This window comes from Pipra filicauda, unplaced genomic scaffold (genome assembly GCF_003945595.2).
Source record: "Pipra filicauda isolate LSUMZ 115617 unplaced genomic scaffold, ASM394559v2 scaffold135_size2527700_pilon, whole genome shotgun sequence".
NCBI classification, from domain to species: Eukaryota; Metazoa; Chordata; class Aves; order Passeriformes; family Pipridae; genus Pipra; species Pipra filicauda.
In genome coordinates, this window is record NW_024103829.1 from 732,758 (window position 1) to 749,628 (window position 16,871).

Sequence of the window (16,871 nt, forward strand, 5' to 3'; positions counted from 1 at the left end):
TTTTGGATTGAAAACACTTTTCAGGAGCTCCAGCACCAATTGTGTCCTCAGGTTTTTTTGCCCTTGTGCAAGTAGTTCTTTCACTTTCTGTAGCACTGTTAGCCAAGCTGCAGAAACTAATTACAAGATTTCGTAGAAATATTTTATTAAATTTCTCTGTCACTTTGCTAATAAGTTAGTTAAATCTCCCTGTAAAATTAATATCAAATCTTGAAGGTTATGTAAATGCCTTCATTAATCAAAATCTTGGTCCTTTTTTATTAATTAGATCTAAAAGTTTATGTAAAACTTCACCAGCTTTGCCAGTTAATTTTATTCTTCGCAATCACATTGCTAAGCAGTCCTCTAAAGACTCACTGACTTTATGATTCTTAATTAGTGAATTTCTCCTAATTCAGGCTAGAAAGGAAAATGCCTGCATTGAACTTGTTGTGGACAGAAACCTTTCTCTCTTAAATGAAATTTGTGCTTCTAAGCTATTCATGGATGCCCACTGCTCACACATCAGAATTTTCTCCTGTGAGATAATAGTGATGTCTGTAGTTTCTGATTTTGATATTGTAAACAGAGGATTATGACTGCATATAGGGATTAAGTTATGGAGATGATAAAAAAAATAGCCTTAAACTGCTGAAAAACCATTTAAAAATATAGGTTATGGAGAGTGTCAGTAAACAGAAGGCTTTTGATGTGGTATTGCCTGAGTCTTCGTCATTTATACTCCTCTGTTGTCAGCTCACTAAACCCTGCAAAACTGCAAAATTTGCAGTCATCTCCTAAATTGGGAATGATCTTGTTTCCTTTGGTCATAAAATGCAACTGTTAAAGAATGAGTGTAATCTGACATGATGTGTACTGATATTTTTTTCAGAATGCTTTGTGTTTGGAAGCTGAAATATGAATTTTTGTGGGGGTTGTCATTGATCAGTTTGATGTCAGAACTGCTTACTGTGCTGTAAAAGCTTTGCTCCCTTTCACTGCCACAGCCTGTGGGATCAGCCTCTGTGTGACTGCAAAGGAACACAAAGCCCAGCCATTTCCCACCATCTCCTCATCTGCTGCAATCACATTCTGTGATAACTGAAAAATCACCCATTATTAGTCCAAGGCCACAAATTTCTAACTCAGAGAACACAGTACAAAGCCTGTTTTGGAGACATATGAAGAAGGGAGTAAAGAGTAACATGTGACAGGGTGAAGAATAACAAGCGTTGAAATTATTAAGCTTCAAGGACCAGCATGAAAACTACGTAGTTATATTATGAACATGGTTGTTTAGACTCTCTCATTGGTTTTTATTTTCCACAAGTTTGAAAAAATATTTACATTTATCTCAGGGTTTACACTGAATCACAGAGAATTTTTCATGAGAACTTCCAATGTACACCACTCTCTTCTAATCAAAACAACATGGCCTCTCCTAATAGTTGCTGACTCCTGCCTGTATGGGTTTTTTGAGGATTATGATGATATTAAAAGTCTGCAGAGTGGTTTGTCCGTCACACCTGAATTAAACTGCTGGTAGAAATGAAGGAAGGGAAGTCAGAACACAAATTAATTCTTTCAAAACAATGCAGATATCTGTGGTTGTCCAACACATTTCTGAGCCTGAGTTCCTGGAAAATCATAAGCTGTATGAACTACAGTAGCCTTTTTTTGTCCCAAAAAAGAGGCAGCTTCCAATACTAAGAATATTATTCAGTTCAGGATTTTGTTAATTCTCAAGGAGGGATAATAGCCTTCACACAGGAAGCACACCTCACCCAAGGTGACAGGATGACCATGCTGAGGATGGCACACAACTGCATGGCCACTAGGCCATGCACAAACACCACATTTATAAAAAAAGGTGCTTTGGATTGTATGTCTTCTAGGCATCTTTCTTTTGTTGTATTCAAGTAACAAGTTAGGAGAAAAGAGGCAGCAATCCCAAATATACCTCACCACTAAATATGCCTCTAGATTTTCAGAGTGATTTTTTTTCCCCATCTCTTCCTTCCTGCAGCTTTCTTTTCCTTTCTCCTAATAGTTTTATAAACTTATTGTAAACTTTTCATGTTCAAACTACCTTTTACAGTCTTGCTTCTCACCCATATGCGGAACTCTGAATCATCCACATCAAAACTTACAAAATTGGCATTTTGTCATTTCAGGAAAATAGTAGCCAAGATTAAACCATATATTATTTATTTTATTTACTTTTTATTGTAAAAGCCGCTGTTACTGCCTGAGAGCCAAGAGTACTGATCTTCACAAGATCTGGGACACTTTAGTGGAATTTTTTATATTTACATTTACATTTGTTTGTTGCTGCACATTACAGATGTGCCTTTCTCACAGTACTATCTTCAGACAACAGCATCAATTTAAAAAATTTCTCTTTTTGCTCATGAGGGGTTGGGAACAGAAGGTTGGACCTTCAAATTTGACACCCAAATTCCTCATCCATGAAAAACTACAGTTGCCATAAGCATTCCAGCCCTCAGCAGTCCTGTGGAGGGCAGCACCCATTCCTCACAAGGACGGACCCAGCTCAGCTTCCCAGTGTCACACACCAGTTTAAATAATACCACTAAGAAAAATCATAAAAATGAGCAATTGAATCCTTTAAAGTGAAATCTGTTTTAAAACTTCTGTTCTGAAAAATACAAGTAGGAAATAAAGGCAGCTAGAAGAATAGTATGTCATGTCAATAAGGTTTATGGGATACTCTGTTATTTTTCTGCAAGTAATACAATTTTGATTCATTTCCAAATAAATATCTTCAGTTCTTCTCAGCATTATTCAGATCAGAAACTTCCAGGACTGTTACAGCCTTACAAAATAGCAAGTGTTTGCTTTCTATACCCTTATTTAAACATTAAAGTATTTTATGGCATCTTTGATCTCAGATCGTGCTTTGCAGCATGTACATAGACTGTTTTACCCACTGCTAAAATGCAGCCATCTCTGAGGCAAAACACAGCACCTGTTTCATTGTATTCAAAGCACTACAGCCTTTAGAACAGACTATAGTATCCAACTGAAACTGCAGGAAGCATTTTGCTAGACAACATAATTAACTTCTGGAATTTGACCATGGCATTCTGATTAACACCTCTGTCTTGCAGGAAAGATTGCCCAAGAAATTTTCTCAATATTCACTTATACTCCTTGTATGCTTTCATCCCTGTTTACAAGTAAACTAGTCCTTCCAGGATGGTGTCAAGAAGCAGTATACGTCAAAAATGGATTTGCTTGAAATGAGACGTGTTCACAAAATCTTATTTTTGAAGATTTTGCAGGAAATATGTGGTGCTTTCTGAACAGACACATAATTTTCCTTCTCAGTCTTTCTGCTTCCAGAAAGAGATCTTCATGTGTCAGGAGGGAAATGTTGTTAATGCCACCATTGTTAGAAAATCCTAACGGTAGGATGTTCCAGCCTTTAAATGCCTTTAAGTGCCATGCTGGTTAAACCTATAAACTTTTGATTAGTATCTATATATACCATAGCCTGTGAGGTGTCAGACCACTGGGAGTGAGCACTAGGTTAGACTTCTGAAGAATTTTTCTCTCTTTCATCCTTATAGAGGAAATGACAGCAATGTGTTAGCAGAGGGAATCAGTATGATGTGACAGTTTAAGAGACTTGCCAAAGACTGTAGGAAACATCATGGGATGAAGGGCAAGTCAGCAGGATAACCTTCCCCACTTCACTTTTTCATGAGTCAGTCTTGACAATTATCTGCATCAGGAAATACAGGAGGATAAAGCCAAATATTTCTGTAATGTAAAGCTGTTAATTTACATAACAGACGAAGACCAGTTTGTCAGAATGCAGCAGAAATCAAACATTAGATGGTTCCTTTGCTCTCAGTTTCAAAGACAGCACTTGGCCAAATGCAAATACAGCCATGCTACTAAATAAAATGGAGATGAGATGCTTTCTGGACCTTGAGGTACAGCTCCTTTCCACACAGCAAAACTACTCTCTTTCCCTCTCGAAATGCTGCATCCATGCCCAAACCATGTAACCCTAAATCATGGCCTGGCAGAAAAGGAAAAGGTAATCAGGGGGTGTGGTATCAACAATAGGGTTTGCTACAGGCCAATGTCCAACCCCATGCCCCAACCCTGTTGTATACATAAGCACAGACATAGCCCATTAAGACTTTTCCAAAACACAAATTCCCCTTTTACATGGAATTCCACTTTTCTACTGTCTTAATTTCCGTCTTGTGGATGTTCACAGCAAGACAAGGGATCCCAGTATCCTCTAAAAGCATTCAGATTTCCAGCCTCTCTTGAAGAAAATAGGAGTCTCTCCACAATCCAGTAATTTTCTACTAAACAGATACCTGTTTATATTTTAGAAAAGAAGTTCTTTTTCTTCCATTAGATCCATCATCATATCACACATTTGAGGGAAAAGCTTATGAGGTTTCATTGAGTATCTAATGTAAATGCTATTGAAAATTAAAATGGCAGAAAATCACTGGAAACTTTACGTAAACAAATTCATATTCTTTCACTGTTTTCAAATTCATTTCTCCAGTGAATTAGGCTTTTTTGAGTATTTGAAGCATTTCACAGCTCAGCTTGCTCTGTAACTACCAGAAAACATTTCATACTTGGATACACAGATTTTCTTTCTGTTTTCTATCACTGAAAGACTTCTTATGAGATTATATAATAGCTCTTAATGGGGTTTTCCAGTTTCTTTTTAAAAAATTAATTTTCCATGTGTCTTTAAACTGCAGACATTTATGGAAATAATTTGGAATGAATGCTGGAAGAGAAATGCCTAGCCTTGATTGGTGTATGAGCTCTCAGAATCTGAAAAACCTTCTGCAGGAGTTTAGTAGCTTTAATAAATACATTCACAATGCCATACACCTATAAAAATACAACCCCTCAGTTTCACTACATGCAGGTTTCCCTTGTACAAACTGCCAATATTCTTTAAGAAAAAACAGAGTTTTTTGGAAGCAAATTCAGAAACAAAGTTCCTGACTACCTCTGGAGGATATGCAGTAGCCTGTCTTTCTGCAAACTTTTAAGCAAGTTTTTCTCTTCAATAATTGCTATTAGAAGTCCTTGTTCAGCACTTCTTCTTTTAGAAATAATTCTTAAAAAGTTGCCCCAATGACACAATGATTTCTACACTTTTTTTATTTTTCCCCCCTACACTTGCTAAATATATGAATAAGATAAATTGCTACTGAACCTGGAGATCATTCTACAGCACTAGAGAACAGCAGATTTAACAGTGGAGACAAAGGAAACCTCAAAAATGCTACATGTGCAACCCTCAGTTTATCTTCTGATCCCATCAAAGCAGCAATGAAGACATACTGAGTCTGCCAACCATGGAAGTAATGCAGTAACTCTTGATATAAAAACTTGTAAACTAACAAGAACACTGAGAAATGTGAATCTTTACTGCTTTGTTGTTCTTTTATGAACAACAAATATCTTAATAACAAGCTCTACAAATAATAAAGTCAGTGCTGTTTGTAATTTATGAGAGATCAACAAATCAGGTTTCTGGTGCTTTGATGGGCAGGTTGAGAGTTCTCCCATTATCCCTGGACAAGTACAGTGCCGTTTAGAAACAAACTGGAGCATTTTTCTACCAAAGAAATGATGAGGAGTGGAGGGTTATTTGTGCTTGGGCTTTTGCATTTCAGACAGGAATACAGACCACTCTGCAAGGACTGAATTAATTAAGGGCTAGCATGTATAAAGAGATAATTCACCCATGCCATCTCCCACTAGAAACTGCAGTGATTATTGGCGTAGAAAAGATTGTTTATTTAGTGGTCAGCATAAGATAGTCATAAGTATTTGTTAGAGCAGAAAGACAGAGGGCAAATGAGGATATGAGTGTTTTTAATGGATGATTAAATCTGGGGAGCTTGATCTCCTTTCACGCTGTGGATGTTGTGTGCTGCAGTCACGCCTCTCACTGCCAGCCTGCTCTGGGATGATAATCACTCACTATGAAACCTCATTAGCTCCACAGCAATGAGTCCTCCACTGCTGAAGCTTGGTGCTGTTCTCAGTACCATGGCAATGATCTCTAACTGGATGTCCCAAACTCTCCCATCTCTGGTAGGACTAAATACCACCAGAATAACCACTTCAGATACTCTAGTAAGTAGCTGTGATATGTTGCAAGCCATCTTAATGCTGAATTAGTATTTAAGTGCCAGCAAAAGCTTCAGTTTGTTGCCTCTTTGTAAATCTCTTTTTAAGCTACTAATCTTCCTATCATCTCTTAATGCATGTTTCTCTATGGGCATCATAAAAGTGCACACTGGTGAGCATGTTGCGGTCTTTCTATGCAAGGAAAGATTTTAAAATAGCATCCTTAAATATTTAAGATCAAATGCCTTCATCTTGAGCATGGAATTCTAAAAAGACTACAGCAATGTCATTTCATTTGTCTACACTTCTCTTCCTATGCTTACTGCCCCAGAAAAATGCATTGCATTATAAAGAAAATTTCTATTTGGCAGTAGGTTTCTTTTTGAAAACTGTATAGTATTACATATTAACTATTCACTACAATATCCAAAGGGTCTGATTCTTTCCTATTTTTCTTCATTGGAGTACAGTTAAGCAAATAAATAGCTGAATAATAAGTAAAATTGGTACCAGGAGGTTGGATACCAGAATTTAGAAAGATTGATAATAGGAATAATACAAATTACAAATATCACTTTGTATCATTGATGCTCATATACAGCAGCCTCTGTTACTGAAAACTTACAGAAAAGCTATGATTAACTACTCATAAGAAGCCTAAATATTCAAGTAACACTTTAATTGGACAAGAGGGAACACTATACTGGTATTCATAAATTAAACTCCAACATCATTTTTCTAAATGCTTAGTAAAACACTCTTGTCAGTGTATCTTTTTGTGCAACTGCAATCAGATGTTTACATAATAGTATGTTATGTAAAATATAAATGTAACTATTTGTATAGTAGTTCTTAATCCTCAGAACTTAGTTTTGTTTTTGTAACTAAAAATGATGCATTTACTAATCAGCGTTTCATTAATTGAATATATGCATGCAGGAAAAACACTACTGCAGAAAATCACTGTATTTAGACTTTAAATATTACTACTTCAAAATTAATTATGTTGTAAGAAAAAATTCTTTTGTCTTTTAGAGCAGCAAGATGAGAATACAAGAAAAAGCTCTATTTTATTTTCCTTAAATGTGACTTGTTCTCACTGAGCTACAGTATATTTTGCTAGATCTTGTGACAGTATGATATTACAAGTAAAAGTTCACAATCGCATTTATATCCAACTTTAAAGTTGCAACTATGAGAGGTACACAACCTATTATAACTATATATATATATATTTATACACACCCACAGGTTTATATGTGTTTACACTGACATGTCCAGATTTCAAGTAGTGTAAAACTGTCATGCTTCCCTTGGCTACAACAAGGCACTGCTGATATAAATGCCTCCTAAGTATTAATTCAGGAATGCTCTTTGCACTCCTTGAGTTGGAGTTATAAGAATATTTTTTGTTTCAAGAAGGGTAGCAGGAGTGTCAGGAGAGCTGGGGAAAGCATCATAAAAACTTGATTATATGATCTTGGCAACATCTGCCAAGTAAAGAAAATATGAATTTCAATCATGGGGTTATTTTTGCATATAAAAGCCCTGTAAATCTGCTGCCTTTCTCTAAACTTTAGATGCTGGTTGAGAGATTTTGTGCTCCAAGTGCTCAATAATACTGGGGTCATCACTGATGTGTTTTTAACTGCCATCAGGAGTTACCCACTGGCAGCTTCTCCACTGAACACTGCAGCACACACACTTCTCCAGAATTTCTCTTCTAGCACATACATAGCTCATAAACTGTGTATATTGTACAAGGTAAAAAAGAACAAAACCTCCCAGTTTCCTCCCTTCAGTTGGAGGGATGATGGGTCAGGTAAAGGGCATCCTCTTTTGAGCTCTGTTTTAGTCCCAGGATTGAAATCGCAAGACAAACTGGAAAATACTGTTTCTATTTAAGCAAACGTATTAAGTACAGTACTGCCATTTGCCCTATCACTATAGTAACATCAGAGGTAGCTATAACAGTTTAAGCAGAATATATGAGGGCAAGAGAAAAAATAAATCATTTAGAGGTAAGTGAAGTAATCCTATAGCAGAGCAGCCTGCCAAGGCAGTGGTTAATACTGGGCTTTAGAGGGACTCCTCTGTTTTCCCCAGATTTTCAAGAACTAGCATAGTTTATTATTGTTGCTGTTCTCCACTTGTTATTTCTTTTCTTGTTTGTTTACTAAGGCCTGTCAGCAGTAAGCCTGCATTTGAAGAGTAGATGCAGTACCTCCTTTAAGGTTTTGATGCCTTCTGGCTCTTTCTCTGCATGGCGCAGCAGTTTCTGCTTGAGGGATTAAATGTCAAACTAAAAAAATAACAGAAAAATAAGGAAAGTACACCACCACACATGTGCTTGTTTTTCTCTGCAATCACTCATATTAACCCATCTTAATTAATGAAGGAACCCTAAAGCCCCAAGTACAGGGAACCACAGAATACTGCAAAGAACTGTAGCCTGAATTGCTTGGTACTGTGCAAGTGCTTATTTATGCACGGGCAGTCAATAACCATGCACTCCTGTCAGGTCTGACAGTCTCTCACTAAGAGAAATATTTTCCCAAATAGCAGCTACCTTTTTTGATCAAGTGTTTGTTAGACACTATAAGAAAATATCTGCTAAGTTAATCAATGAAGTGGTTTTGGGTTTTGGGGTTTTTTTCCCTTAGATAAAGCCAAAAGGGACACTCATTATGTCACTGGCATATATAAGTACCTTTGATAACACAGCCTGGATTATAATGGCTTTACTACAGACTGTGCAGGATCCTGCTTTCTCACACGTTCTCCACTGTAGAGAATTTACTTGAGTGCAGTAAAATCAGTTGTTCCCAATCTAAACATAGCAGGTATAAGGCTCAAATATCAGAATTTTTCATAAACTTATATTAAGTAATTTCTAAAGGAATCAGAAACTCTTAGGTCCTGACTATGTTCCAGAACTTCAACAAAAATTTTGTTTCCATGCTTTTGCATGATGACACTGTTCGGGCATAAGCTCTACAAAAAATCATGGAAATTACTGGAGTAAATAGAGCTTACACTTTACAAGGGTTTTACAGCCTTGAAAGTCTGCTTGTTCAAGCTCACAATTTCAGTAGCTGCTCAAAAACAATTTAAATTGCCTCTGCAGGTGTAATTTTGTTTCATTTTATTGTTCTCCATGTCTTAAAATAGATTCCCTTTGCCACAAAAATTAAGATGAAGAGAGCACCAGTATAATTTAGCATTGAACTCTGGATATAGCTTTCTAGCAAACCTTAGGGCAAGTTTCTCTTTTTACAGTCAGAGAGAGAGAGGTTGGAAGGGACCACAGTGGGTCATCTGGTCCAACCTCCCTGCTCAAATTTCTCCTAGAAGACATTGCACAGGATTACATCCAGAGGGTTGTGGAATATCTCCAGTGAGGGAGACCACAACCTCTCTGGGTCATCTGTTCTAGTGCATGGTCACTGCACAGGAAAGTTCTTCATATTCAGGTTGTCTTTGTGTGCATCAGTTCCTGCCTGTTGCCTCGTTCTATTGCTTGGCACCATGGAAAAGAGTCTGGCTCCATCTTGACATCCTCCCTTCACATACTTAGAGACACTGATAGGGTCCTCTATCAGCCATCCCTTCTCAAGGCTGAAAAGGCTCAGCTCCCTCAGCTCATCAAGTCATCTACAGTGTGACACACTGTTTTTCCTTGCAAAACTTAGGAACAACACAATTTTGATTTTTCTGTTAACTCTGCAGTAGAAGGTCACTGTCAGCTTTAATGACTTCTTCAGAAGAGTCACTTCTGAAGAGTCACTTGTGAAGTCTGTGCTCTTTTCTTACCTCAGTCCACAGAGATATTGCACCTCTTCTGAGGTGAGGAACTCTGCAACTCGTTCTGCACTAAGCTGCCAGTAAAGCATCGATATCAAAGCTTGTCAGTTTGAATAATCACCTTCTCTGGTGACACTGAGTACAATTTTATAGTGTAAATAGTAATTGATTCCAACTGTGTCCAAAATTACTTCAATGGCATCCATTAGCATCTGTACTATGAAATTCAGCAGTCAATACTATATTATTCAGAAAGAATAATGCACAACATTAAATTATAATTTAAAAAGAGTTAAAAAATTACTTCTTGTATCTATCGGTTTTAATTCCATCACTTGAATCTTTTCAATCCTCTAATTATATCACTTCCTCTCATTCTTATGGCATTTCTATACATCCCATTAAACAGATACCTACTCCCACACAAACTTTAAATGCAGTGCAGTGTTAGGTTGCTTTGCAAGCAAACGTGATTTTTTTTTGCCTTTCTTTCTCAATCATGGTTGCTGTATAAAAGAACAGTTCGGGAATTTCCAGAATTCTCCTGTCCCAGTAAAAGATGTGCAATGTCTTAACTGCCCTGTGCCATGCTTGCCGTGAGCCCCGTTCACCTGAACTAAGCGGGCACTTTTCAGTGCCACCCTGAGCAAGCCTCTCTTCCCTCTGGTGTGTGTGCAGCGATGGAGCACAGTTCCCACGTGGCACAGCTTTAAGGGCAAACCCATAACCCACATCTGAGCTGTGCAGAGCCAGTTCCCCATGCCTGAGTCACACACTGCACTCTCTCGCTGGGCTTTTATGTTTGTACTTCTCTGTCTTTGTTGTTTCCATTAGTCTAAAGTAAAAGTCATTCAGGCTGAAAGGATATGTTTGTTCTCTGCTGATGAAAACTGTAATGTCCTTTTGCAAAGAATTGAATCAACTAGTTTGTGCTGAATCACAAGCAAAATACTGTTCTCATCCACCCTGGAAACAGTGCGTCCTGGACACTTCTAGACAGCTACTGCAAAGGTGTGAGATACGGCAAAACTGCGGAACTACCGAACTAATTAGTGAAGAGCAATAATTGCTTACTGGGAGGAACCTCATTGCAAACATGTACTGCAAAAATAAACAAAAATATTCTGAGATAGTGTTTTTTCAAATAAAAAAATGTGCTCAGTTCCTTTTATTGTTATTATTTTGTTGTTACAGACTCAGATTAGCCCCAAGGAAGGGTGGCAGGTTTATAGTTCAGCCCAGGATCCTGATGGTCGTTGCATTTGCACTGTTGTTGCACCTGAACAAAACCTATGTTCAAGAGATGCCAAAAGCAGGCAACTCAGACAACTGCTAGAGAAGGTAAGTCTTCAAAAAAAAAATTCCTCCTCTTGATTATTAAACTTCCCACATAAATCTACCCCTTTCCCTCTCAATTTAATATGTAACAAACTACTGAAGAGTTATTTAATAGAAATATTTCTTCAAAGTATATTCCCTACCAGCGTTCTCACCCCGATCATTTACTTGTCTGTTTTCCTTATGTCACACCTTTCCCAACCCAAGTTGCATCTTCTCTCTTGTTTACTCCTCCCAGATTGTTCCTTACACACCAGGGCAGATTTTTCTGTGTAAAAGCAGTTACAAATCCCACCTCAAACTAGCTCGCTGCTGTGAGATTTAAACTACAGCTTCAGCTTCAATCATATGAGACTGCTGAAGGTCATTTCTTGTCTCTTACCAACAAGTAATGAGATATAGACATGACAGCATCTTGAAAGTAGACTATGCAGATGAGACAGTTCTAATTTTTTATTTGCTTTTTCCTCAGATATTAGTATTTATTCATTCTCTGGTGGTGTAAATTTCCCCCAACAACCCAATTCTCAATTCCAGTATTATCATTTCCAGTATTATCTGCTATTGCATGTATAGTAAAATCAATGAAGTGTTTTGCATTCACAGAAAAAATTGTGCAACCATGAAAAGACAAATGAGTCTTCTGCGTTCCCTGTACGTAACCAAGGTGATAGTTATTGTATCACAGCAGTACAGAACCTGAGGCTTGAGAGAGTGTTTGAACAGCAACAGAAAGCAACATAAAATGTAGATTTAAACATATATTTTTAGGATACAATTTTCAGTTATTTTCTAGCTATAGAAAAATTATTCCAGTGCTAATATATTGCCAGATGCCCACAGATTTTTGCTCCCTACCCTCCCATGAACTTCAGAAGGCACTTAGTTTCAAGTTGTGACAGAGTCCATAGTGTGAGTTGCATGGAGAGAACATCGATGAACCAGCACAAGAGGAGTTACCTCCTGTCATGCTGTCTGTTTACTTAAGAAAGGAAGACTTCAGTCTTTGCTCCAGCATATTTCCCAAATACTAAAATATTAACGTTAAATAAAATTATTTTGAGGTGGGGGCTGAAAAGATGCATTAAGATCACAACATAGTTTTTGAGCTGCCACAGAAAAGAACCTAAATCATTAGTCTCTAAAAGCTGTTTTCCTGTGATTGGAACTGTGGCAGACATGGATGTGTAACGGCATATTATTACTTCACTAAGTCCATGCAGTCTTTTAATTAGAGGTTCTATGCGAATGCTTCTTCTACCAAATGGAAATGCTCAAAGCTCTTCCAGTACCCAAAGGACTTTGTTTGCCTGCTTTGAACAATTAAAATGCAAAGAAACAAGAAACATTGCTTTTTTCATTAAAAATCCTAAGAACTGCTAACAGTGACTGTGCAATAACTAAAGTATACTATTTTTAAGAGCATTTTCTGAATCCACACATTCTCTAGATCATGTGTTAGTTTCAAACATGAATATCCATTCAAACATCACATATTCTTGCAAACAACTGCTGGGTTATTAGGAAGGTAAATTTTTTTGTTTGTTTTTTTTGAGCCAGATCTTCAACATGGTGCCTTACATTTACAGCAGTCTAGTTTTTTCATGTTTTGGGAAAACAGTTATTGAAATACAGTAACTGCACTTGGAAAATGTATCATTTTTATGGCTGGCAAAAGCATTGCTTTCATAACAGAAACTTTTAGAAGTATGTATAATTTACTCTAGACAGTTACTGTTGTCTCACTGTGGTAAAAGTGCTCACAATATCTACAAAGTCACTTGCTCTACAAAAGTTACCTGAACATTCTGTACTTTTCATCTGAAAAAATTGTGGGTTCCTACAGCTGAAACAATTGGATAAAATTTCTAATTTTACATTTACTTACAGAATTATGAGCAAACACCTATTTGATGATTGACACACCCCAGCTTATCTCTGGATAATCTTATGAATTCCTTATATTGAATTATTATATAATTGCCTAGCAATGAAAAGCATGCTCTTCGTACTAACCAAAATCTCCAAATTTCAGTCCTGTCCTCCCAAAGTGCTTGGGAGGAAACAAATGCTGTATAGCACTTTCTGAAAAACAGGGACCTGGACAGGTGTCAAAGTAGACTCTATTGCCTGACAGCTTTTTTTGAGCCCATTGATGATGGTGCTTAAAGGGTCTCTCTCTCTTTACCTCACAGAACTAGTCCAAATAATTTATGGCTTCAAGGTCTCGCCCTGTTCCCCAATATTTGTACTGTCATGCAGTTATGGAATTTGGAACTGTACTGTGGTATGAATGACTCACAACTAAAGCACTGACATGAGCACGTTTTATTGCCTGACATTTAACCAGGGAAAAAAATAAAGCAACAAAAAGTGCATTTAGAGAGTGTTCTTCTTTAACAGGTTCAGAATATGTCCCAATCTATTGAAGTTTTAAATCTACGGACTCAGAGGGATTTCCAGTATGTTTTAAAAATGGAAACACAAATGAAAGGGCTGAAGGCCAAGTTTCGGCAAATTGAAGATGATCGGAAGACATTAATGACAAAGCATTTTCAAGTAGGTTTGATTTTAACAATAACTTTGAAGCCTGCTGGAAGCAATGTACTAAGTTGCAATGCATGGACTGCTAAAGTCTCAGCTTGAAATGCTCATACAAGAGCATCATTAAAAGGAAAAGCATAATAAATCTTCCTTTATGATGACAATCTTTTGCTCTGATCAATTTAATTGTAATAGGGAGGAACTATTAATTATTAAGTCATTACAGAAATGTCACTTTAAACAGATTCCTGGTTTTTTGTGTATCAATGTGCATGTCATACTGAGACATTTATGTTCATTCAAGCTCCAGTGATAAATGGGGAGATCCAATGGAATTAACAGCAAACAACAAGAGTTCTGCGCTTTTAGTGTTGCTTGACATTTACTGCAGTTGAAGGGAAGAAAGCCTATAATAAATCAGGTTATTGTAATTTTTATCCAGTATAATTAAGATCTAATTTCATCTCTAAAGGTTTGCTGTTTTGAATTTGGGATGGGGAGGAGGGCAGTCATTCCCAGTCACATTTGTGTGATTAAAAAAAGACTTCCAGAGAATTTTACTGACAACAAAAACCACAAGCTAATCCTTTTGTGAGAAAGAAGGGTTGCAGAGATTACAGAATAGCATTGTGTATTCTGAAAAAGCTACCTGAAGTACTCTTAAAGGAAAAAACATTACAAGAGCATATTTAAGGTCTTTAAATAGCAAGTCTGATAAATTGACATTTCGAGACTGCAAGACAGCAAAATAGGTTCTAGAAAATACATTATGAAAATTATATTATGTTAAATACATATTTTTGAAGTGTTTATAGAAGTTCATATAAAATGAACTTAATTTTCTAATTGGTGCTAGAGTCATATACCTATATAATTACATAGCCAAGGGTTCTAATTTATTTTTCAGAGACACTGAATATCCAGTGGGTCTTAAAAATGTCAGGAATTAAGTACACTAATGATCTGACTACCAAACTTTATTGATTATGTCATTGTTCTTAGTTTAGAGTTTGAGCATATGCTTCCATTTATTTTCAAGTAGGAAGAAACATCTCCACCTTTTTTGCCTTTCACCCTTCCTTGCCACAATAACAACACATTTGTATAATACCATTATCTATTCTGTATTCTCATTATAGTTTTCCTTGGGAACAAAATATCAAAATTTGAATGTCTGATACACAATGTCAAAGGCAGCAGATTACTCCAGCACTCTAACCTTTTAAATATTCGATATTTGTATTGGCCAGTCATTTAACTTCAGTTTGACAGTTTGCCTGGAGTATAAAAGAGTTCCAGCCAATCAAGTTATAGAATAATTTAAAAGGTCAACATAATACAGTATGCTGCTGGCTTTCTGAAATTTGATCTACTAAAATTCCAGTGCTTTATCTTTCCCAAGACAAAGAAATTCATTCTGGATGTAGCATAACCTCTCATATCAGCAGGCTCGAAGTGCCAGAATACATTTACCACCTATTGGTTTTGCAACACAAATTAGTCCTTGTACCACTCATCGTAGCAACAAGCTAGGAGTGTCACGAGAAAACAATAATTTTTTATTTTATCATGACAATGCCAAAACCAACATTATATCATTTACTGAAATGAGATCTTCTAAAGCTGTGTTTTCATATTTATCAGAACCAAAGAGTACAAATTTGATCCAGATCACACTTGAGCATATGGTCATACTTCAGTCAACTCTGCATTTCCGCCAGGCAGGAGGTACCTGTTCTCCACAAAGTTACAGCAAGTTTCCTCAAATGATTCCTCATCTGGCATAAATCCTACCAGGAACTCATTACCTTCACTAATTCTCTTAAAGACATTTTATATTCATGAGTTTTCACAAGCTTTGCTTTTTTTTTTTCGTTATGGTTTACCCGTGATCTTTGGCCATTCACTGCCCCACAGAAGCAAAGCCTAAATTCATGATTTCAAAATGAAGTAACAAGAACTTTGGTTTCTGGAGCTCTGTTTTCTCTCTCACAAAGCTTACTCCTCTTGTCATTGAGGAAAAAAAGCTATTCATTTTAACAGGCATAAAGCTTTTAATAAAAACAGACAAATAAAAAAAAATTGAACTGTAAACAAAAAGACTTCTCACTTCTTCCTTTCCATTTCAGTAATTCTGCTACCATAACCTTGAGAACAGAACCAATAGAACTAATACTCTCAAATCCCTGTATAATGACATACCTACTGATAATTTAAAATGCAATTTTTCAGCTATTGAGATGACCTGTGTGCAAGATGCACACATGAAAGTTTTTATTTTGAGGTAATAGTAATTCCAATATAAAAAAATTGTTAAGACAATATGCACATATTAGCTGGGTGATGAGATACTGCAGAACTCTCAAGCTGTCTTTGAACACGTTTGAGAGGCAAAAATTCAGAGATAGATCTTCAAGCAGCCCAAATGCTGACCCTGCCTACCAGCTTCTTTCATATCTCCTTAGTGAAAATGCATTCGGTATCATCATGTAATTTATTTTGGAAATGTCCTACCCTGTTTATTGCATCTTCTGAGACAAATGGTGTAACAAATATGTGTGTTTCTGCACACCTCAGTGACCACAGCAACCTCTGACACACTTGCTACTCAGCCTCTTTCTGGTGCCTGGCCTTCCATTTAGTTCTCTTCTGCTTTCCCCTTTAACCTGCTGAATACTCCAGCTACTGATTTTTTAACCCTTTCAATCTGTGTCCTAAACTGTTCCCAATCTCTATTACCACCTAATGCTAATATCTAACAAAGCTTTATTTCCATCTTTGCCTTGTTTTGTCCACCTTGGCATCTCCTCATGTCTCTCTGGCATTTGCTTATGCAAGTCCTGCTGTTCCCACATATTATAAAAAGATTTCCAAATTTCTTCATACAGATGATATATCAGGGACAAACCTGTCTACTTTTCAATAAAGGAAGACCTTTTGACTGCAGGTTCTTTGAGGTTTTCTATGGAATAATAACATAACAAAAAGCCACCTCAAACAATTAGGTTAAATTTAATAAAGCCTGTATTATTAGCGCATTTAAGAGAATAATT

General features: G+C 36.7%; 1 protein-coding gene across 2 annotated transcripts in view; it reads left to right on the top strand.

Annotated features, from left to right (window-relative positions):
- OLFM3 (olfactomedin 3) overlaps positions 1-16,871 on the top strand; it is a 48,962-nt gene that overhangs the window by 20,801 nt on the left and 11,290 nt on the right. The window contains exons 2-3 of one of the 2 annotated variants that reach the window (XM_027740816.2): positions 11,131-11,277; positions 13,678-13,833. In XM_027740816.2, the coding sequence (XP_027596617.1) occupies positions 11,131-11,277; positions 13,678-13,833 (303 nt within the window). The remainder of the gene's footprint in view (positions 1-11,130; positions 11,278-13,677; positions 13,834-16,871) is intronic. The other variant, XM_027740817.2, reaches the window with a different exon arrangement.